The sequence below is a fragment of the Vombatus ursinus genome, unplaced genomic scaffold (genome assembly GCF_900497805.2).
Source record: "Vombatus ursinus unplaced genomic scaffold, bare-nosed wombat genome assembly UNPS02014928.1, whole genome shotgun sequence".
Taxonomy (NCBI): domain Eukaryota; kingdom Metazoa; phylum Chordata; class Mammalia; order Diprotodontia; family Vombatidae; genus Vombatus; species Vombatus ursinus.
The window spans coordinates 5818-13729 of record NW_020954706.1 but is presented as its reverse complement, the minus strand read 5'-3'; the positions used below and the strand labels follow the sequence as shown (position 1 = coordinate 13729).

Below are 7912 nucleotides of genomic sequence, written 5' to 3'. Positions count from 1 at the left end.
GGGAAAAAAGGCCATATAATTAAGAGTGCACTTGGAGAGATGCACAAGCTCAGAGACCACATTTGACTAGGACAATTCACACCTCTGGGGCTATAGGACCCCAATGTCCTTTCCCTTCTGGTGGTGTCCTCACGATGCTCCTCCTGGGCACAGAGTCTACTGAGCAGATCTCCTAACTGAGTCTTTGGACTTGTTTGTCTCTGAAGCTTGACTCAGCTCCTACCTTTGAGGATTCAGTGTAATCCTCTCTGCTCCCAGCCTCCTACTCAGTCTTTAGTTCTGATGCAAATCAATATGACCAATGGAGTTGTAGGGAGGAGAAAGATATTCCCTCTCCCCCTCCTTCCCTCGACTTTTACTCTCTGGTAGAAGTGCAATTGGAAAAGCAAAGATTCTTAATAACTGGGTTGTTTCTTCATTGCTGTCTCTCCTCTTGACTGCCAGAGGTCACACTCCCAGAAGCTGCTTTTTGTTTCCAATGTGTCCCAGAACACAGAAGATCCATTTCTATAGGCTACCAAGGGCATAGTTGTTCTGTCAGTCAAAGGTAAACCGTGCCTCAAAAAAATGCAAAGACAATATTTTCACACGTAAAGGGGTAACAAAGTGAAAATCCTGGTTGTCTTTGTGACTTGATCCTTCTGTTGCAACTGAACTGGGGAGGGGAAAATCCATTGATTAGGGGTGTTCTGACTAACACCCCCTCCCACTACACTTGTTAATATCATTATTATTGTTAATGTAATTCAATTACTATTAATTTTCTCTGTCAATCAACCATTCAATCACTAACATTTATTATGGACTTATTATATAGCAAGACACTAGAATTTGACTGGAATATAAGGACAAAGATGAGGCAGTCTCTGCCCTCAAGGAGCTTACATTCTATCAGGGCAAACAACCTGTGCCCGTATAATTGGATACAAAATACAAGAATAAGGCCTGGTCTTCTGATTTCACTGACATAGGGAACTCCTTCTGCTGATTGAGGTTGGCACTTTCTCGGCAAATTACAGTCCTTAGGTTAAGTGACTTGCCTAGGTCACATAGCCAGCATGTGTTGGAGACAACTTAAACCCAGGTCTTCTTCCCTCTGAGACTAGCTTTCAATCTACTATATAACCTTATCTTCTATGAAGTAAAATATTTTCTTTCATTCTCTCTCTCTCTCTCTTTAGCTCTCTCTCTGTCTGTCTCTCTATCTCTCCCTCTATCTCTCTCTGTCTCTGTCTCTCACTCTCTTTCTCTGTCTCTCACTCCTCTCCCACAGCTTTTCTTCCTCTTTTTTTCTCCCTATCTTTATCTCCCTTCCTCCTGCCCTCCTCTCTCCACTTCATCCCTCATTTCCTTTCTTGTTCTCTCTCACCTCCAATTCTAGGGCACAGAGGTTTATCCAATGCTGGGCTCAGTACTGAGAGACCGCAACTTCTTTGCATGTCCTGAAGCCTTCGACCCCCAACACTTCCTGGATGAAAAGGGCCTATTTAAGAGGAGTGATGCCTTTGTCCCCTTCTCCATTGGTGAGCAGAAAACTTTTTTTCTTCCCCTCCATGACTCCCACTCTCATCTCTAGTACCAACTAGTGTGGCCTGAGTTTGGTGAACCTTTTCTTTCCTCCAGTCTACCCTCAATTCATCCTGCTGGCCCTCAGGTCAATTTCAGTTGATAAAGCTTCTTTAAGGGGGCTTAAGGTGGGATGATTCCAGAGAAGCCATGGCTGTGGGGCCAAGAGTTCCAAAAAGTATACCCCCCAAATCTCACTAGTGTCCCTCCTTATTTAAGGAAGAAGTACATACACTAGAAAGAGCCCTGGCCCTGGAGTCAGAAGCCCTAGATCAAGTCCCATCTTTAAAGCTTCCTACCTGGGTGACATTGGACAAATCATTGCATCTCCCTAGGCCTCAGTTTTGTCATCTGTAAAATTCAGGTCTGAGACTCAAGGGTGTCTGAGGTCCCTTGAACCTTCCCTTCTCTGGGCCTCAGTTTCCTCATTTGTAAAATGAGGAGGTTGGACTAAGTAACATTTAAGGTCCTTCTCAATTCTAACATTCAATCCAATAAGTACTTATGAGGTGGTGGGGGCAATCACTAGGAAAACAGTCCCTGCCCTCAAAAAGTTATATTCTACTGGAGGGGGCCAAGTTTAGGTAGATAAGAGAAATAATTACAAGATAATTTGCAAATGGAGAGCACTGACCACTAGGAGAATCAGGAAAGGCTTCCTGTATGAGGTGGTACCAAAGCTTACTTTGAAGGAAATTAAGACACCTAAAAGCAGGGGGGAGGAGCAAGGGCACTCTAGTTTAGGGGTTTCCACTATGAAAATTGAATGATCAATTTAGACAACAGCAACTATAACAATTTGTTTAGAATGTAGAAAACCAGATGGTGAATTCTATAAGATTGGGAGGGATGAGACCAAGGGAACAGGAAGAACGGAGGGCCACTCCTTTGACAGACCATGGTCCAAAGACAGAGAGAATAGAGGATAGTATAGATAGCTTTTAAAATGTTCCATCGGTTAGAAGAGAGAGATCTCATAAGGGATGGCTTGCATTTTCTTTTTAAAGGAGGCAAAGGAATCTACTGAGAAGAAGGAGTAGGAAAATTGAGGGAAAAGAGCAACTCCAGGTTACAAGGGCCCTTCTACCTCTGAAACCCTGTGAACTCAGTAGACATTAATAGCACTTGTGCTTAAAAACAGCAAAAGCATATCGGCTAATCACCAAGAAGAATTAGACAAAGTAGGAAGTTTCAAGAATCTTTACTTGCTACAGATGAGCACCTCCTGGAGGAAGTCTTTTGTGGCATAAGACCCAAGCATGTTCTGTGCTACTTGTCTTTTTCTAAGTTATCTACCAATGCTGACATTTTCTATCATAAGAACCCTCCCAGCTATGATTTTTCTATATTTTAAGGTCCCTTCCAGGTGTGGCACTTTTTTTTGTCCTGAGGGACTACAGACTTAAGGCTGGAAGTTACTTTAGGGGCCATAGAGTCCAAACCTCTCATTTTGAAGTTGAGAGAGGGAAAGTGGTGTATCCAAAGTTATACAGTTATTTAGTCAATATCAAATTCACTACCTGCCAATTGTCCATTGTGCTTCTAGTTTCCTCCCAGCTCTGATATTCTCTCTTCTAAGGAAGGGTCCTTAGCCCCTGGGAGACCCCAACACTGACATTCTGTCCTCTAAGGCCGCTCCCAGCAAGAGCCTTGTGCGCCCTAACCAGTTCTGACTCTGGCTCCTCAGGCAAACGCTACTGTTTTGGTGAAAACTTGGCCAGAGTGCAGCTGTTCGTCTTCCTCACCACCATCCTGCAGAACTTTCACTTCCAGTCTCCACTCCCGAAAGAGGCCATCGATATCTCCCCCGAGATGGTGGGCTTTGCCACCATCCCCCGCAGCTACACCATCTCATTCCTGCCAAGAGGGTGAGGGTGAGCCCAGGCAGCTGCAACAGAAACAGGAGGAGCCTGCAGGACTCCTGGGTGGGGTGGATTAGGATGTATTAATAAAGCCTGAGCCCCTAGGCATCTCTTTCTGTTACTCTGTTTGGCTCCTGGAAGCTGGAACACAGCTTGGATGTCATCGAATACACTCTTTTCAGGTTACAGATAACGTGACGGTGGGGAAGGGATTTATTCCAGGTTGTACAGAGAGTCAAGAAAAAACTGAGACTGGAAGTTTCATAGTTTACAAATGAGAGTTTTGCCTTGCGTCATACCACCCACTTGTGGCCAGTTCTAGCTCAATCTCTGTCTCTCTTTGTCTCTCTGCCTCTGTCACTCTGTGGTCTGTCTTTGTGTCCCTGGCTCTTTCCTCTGTGTCTGTGTCTCACTATCCATGAATGTTTCTCTGCTTCTGTCTCTTTCTCTGTCTCTCCCTTTCCCTATGTCTGTCTCCCTATGACTATTTCTCTGTCTCTATTCCTGTGTCTCTGTGTGTCTCTCTCCAGCTCTCCTATTATGGAACAGATTCCTTTGGGAGGAAGATGTAGGTCATAAATGTTTATCGACAAAAATCTGATCACTCAAAGAATAACCAGTCCTTTTATATATAGATAGAAAAACTGAGGCCAAGAGAGGGGAAGGTATTTACGTAAGGTGGTCAGCTAGGTAGCAAAATGGATAGAGTACCAGACCTGAAGTCTCATTTTCCTGAATCAAAATCTGACCTCAGACACTAGCTGTGTCGTGTGTCCCTGGGCAAGTCGCTTCACCCCGTTTGCCTCAGTTCCTCATCTGTAACACGAGCTGGAGAAGGAAATGACAACCATTCCAGCATCTTTACCGAGAAAACCCCAAATAGGATCATCAAGAGTTAGACACAACTGAAAACAACTGAACAACAACAAAGGGGCCAGTCAGGTTGTACACAGCAGTAAGAAGGATGAGGGGATGATTCTAGGTAGGGGAGAATATGAAGAAAGAGAGATGTGGACTAGAAGATAGCAGTCAGATAGACTCAGTTGTAGGTGAGAGGCAGTGTGATGCAGTGGGGTTGAGCATAGGACTTGGAGTCTGGAAGACCAGAGTTTCAATGTTCCTTCTGTTGCAGTCTAAGGGTGCTAAGAACCCCAAAATGACAGGGCAAAGGGTGCAGGTCTGCCTCAAAAGAATTTGACCACTCAAGCCTTCTTTCGGTCAGAGATAAGGTTTTTGTGTCACCAAGAGAAGCAGGTGGGATTTTAAGAATTTGGGCTATCTTGTGATGCCAGTACAAGCAGGCCAGATCATAAGAATCTGAGCAATTTAATGGGGGCAAGATGGACGTTTTTATACAGAAAGACTGTGGGAAGTTCTGGATGGGATCTAGGGTTGGCAAGTAGCCCGGGGTGGGCCAGGTGCAGACAAGGAGGGCCATAATGAAAAAGCAGATAAAAGGATTATTGACTGGGAAGTGCCAGGTGCCTCAGGCAAACACCTGGTTGTGTGGGAAAGTTTCAGGGGCTTTTAGGAGTCCAGGTCCCATCCCCATCCCCTCTAACATTTGCTAGGCAACTGACCCTGGTTAAGTCACTTCTTCTCTCTGGGCCTCAGTCTCTTCATCTGTAAAAGTAAAGAGTTGGATTAAATGACCTCATAGGTCCTGTATAGCTCTAAATCTGTAATCCTGTGACCGTCTGAATGCTTGGACCCAATGAATTAGTATTCATAGGTACAAGGCAACTTAAAGGGAAGTCTGCATTGTACTGTCCTGGGGTTCTGTTCTTGTCACTGTATTATTCAACATGTTTATTAGTGATTTGGATGATGGCATAGGAGACCTCAGATTTGCAGAGGACACAAATCCTGGATGGAGAACTAACCAATTGGATAACAGAGTGGGGATCCAAAAAACTTTGACTAGTTGAAATGATGGGATGAACCTATGACAAAATTAGATTTAATAGTGAGAAATATTGAAATATTAAATCCTGTAATTTTATTTTTAGAAAATAGTTCTGTAAAAACAGAATAAGGTTTACATGGCAGTTCGTGTGGAAAAGATCAGAAGGGATCAGTGCAAGTTTCAAATAAGCCAACAAGGTGTTATGGAAGCCCCAAAGGAGCTAAGTAAGACTCAGGTAGCATTAGCAAAGACACAGCGTCCAGAACTAGGGTGGAGATACTTTGTATTCTACCCTACTCAGACCACTCCTGAAGCAGTGTTTACTTCTTGGCATAACAGTATAATAAGTTCTGGACTTCTATGGACTGAGTCCAATCTTGGGAGCTCCTCCAAAATAGTTATTCTCTATGACTCATTTTGCCTCCCATCAAAGTTTCTTCTGGAAACATCAGAATATATCTTCTGTAGAGCTCATGATTATGGGGAAAGAATTCCCAGTCCCTGTACAAACACTCAAGTAAAAATACATACCTGGTAAAAGATAGCATTTATTTCATTCCACATAATGTACAGAAAGCAGAAACGATTCAAATTAGCCCCCACATAATCAAGACAATTTTTCACCATGTCTAATGAATCCTACATACCCCACAGGGCCTTATAGAGAACTCTAGGCTCACAGCACTGCCTTGTGGTTTGAACTTCCCCTGAAAAGGAAATGAACTTGGTGTCACTGGAGCAGTAATCCTCCCAACATTCCAATGAGTTCCACTTGTACCCCAACAGTGTTTGTAGGCCTTTAGCCCTATGGAAATACTCTAAGAGCTTAGACTCACCACAGAAGAAAAATGAGCTTACGGTTGTCCAAAAGGTAAATCCCTTACCATTGGACTTTTGCTGACTTACAATAATAGCAGAAGTCGAAGTCAAGGTAATTTGTTACCCCCATGTGGTGGCTTTGTTTCTGTCATCAATGGACCATTCTTCTCCTTCCTGGGAGACAGTTTGGCATGCGAGTAAGAGCCTTATTAGGTTAAGAGTCACTGGGCCTAAGTTGGGGTCCCTGCCCTGACACTAACTGACCATGTGACTTTGACCTTGGGCCATTCTGAGCCCCCTACTTTCTTATTTGTATAAAGGAAATGGTTGATTCTGAAAGCAATTCAGAATTATGTTTTCTTAAAAAGTGACTAAAATGGGGCAGCTAAGTGGTGCAATGGATAGAGCACCCACTCTGAAGTCAGGAGTACCTGAGTTCAAATCCAGTCTCAGACCAAACACTTGACACTTACTAGCTGTGTGACTCTGGGCAAGTCACTTAACCCCAATTGCCTAAAAAAAAATTTTTTTAAAGTGATGATAACATCCATACTCGTATGTCCCACAGAGGGCAAAGACAGAAAGAAATCCCCCATATACTACAAAATATTGATAACAGCACTTTTGTGGAAGCAAAGGAAATAGTTCATCCTCTGGGGAATCACAAGGCAAGTTGTAGCCCACAAATGTAATGGAGTGTTGCTTTGCTATAAGAAACTATACATATCAAGGATTCAGAGAAGCCTGGAAAGATTTATATGAATGAATGCAGAGTAAAGTGAGCAGAACTAAGGAAGCAATCTACATGACGGCAATGAAAATGACAAGAACAGCAAAATAAATGTGAATGATGCATTATCACAATAAACAAGCAAATGTCCCAGAAAAGAATTGAGATAATGAATCTCTCTGCCTTCATTTTAGAGGCTAAGGAGGCATAGATGTGGAATATCATCTATACCATGAGACATATGTAATGAGGGAAGTAAGCCCAGAGGAGACATGCTCTCCACATAAGCAAACATATTAGTCTCAAAGACCAGATGTATGGAGATAACTTAAGGATTATAAGTTTCCTGGAAAGACATGACAAATAAAAAAAAAGCCCAGAATATTATACTGAAACAAGTAATATAAACAAACTTCCCATAATTTCTGAGCACAAATAAAACTGTCAGTTGAAAGAATCTATAGGTTGTCTGCAGGAAAACAAAGCAAAACAAAAACCTGAGGCTGCAAACTCCAAGACATATAGTGATTAAATTTAACAAGTTCATTGTGAAACAATAAATTCTGAAAGTGATCAGGAAAAAATATCTTTGAATAACATAATATTATTCTGAAATCACCAGAAAAGGGGAGGGGATGCAATAAAGTATTCTGAAGAGCATAGGAATTCAAGACAAAGCCCAAAATGACTTAACCAGCAAATCTGAGCCTAATTATTTTAAAAAATGGATATTCAATAATAAAGAGGCATTTGAAACATTCTAAAAAATAAAACCAAATCTAAAGAGATTATTTGTTTCTCAAATACCTCCAACAACAAAAATAAAAGAAGGTTGAATAAATAGAGGAACCAGGAATATGACAATAACTACAAAAACAAAATAATAACAGAGATACTCTTAAGAGATTTCTTTCTAAATGTACATGGTCAGACAAGTGTGAAAACAGAAATACTGGTGGAAAAAGAAACAATTCAAATATCAAGGAGTCACAGTCAGAATCACACAGGACTTAGCAGCTTCTACATTAA

At 42.1% G+C, this 7912-nt stretch overlaps 1 protein-coding gene across 1 annotated transcript in view; it reads left to right on the top strand.

The window, feature by feature from the left end:
• LOC114029376 (cytochrome P450 2A13-like) overlaps nt 1–3536 on the top strand; it is a 13187-nt gene extending 9651 nt beyond the window's left edge. Inside the window, exons 8-9 of the mRNA XM_027843778.1 lie at nt 1382–1523; nt 3254–3536. Coding sequence (XP_027699579.1) covers nt 1382–1523; nt 3254–3438 — 327 coding nt within the window. The 3' untranslated portion in view covers nt 3439–3536. The remainder of the gene's footprint in view (nt 1–1381; nt 1524–3253) is intronic.
• The last annotated feature ends 4376 nt before the right edge of the window (nt 3537–7912 follow it).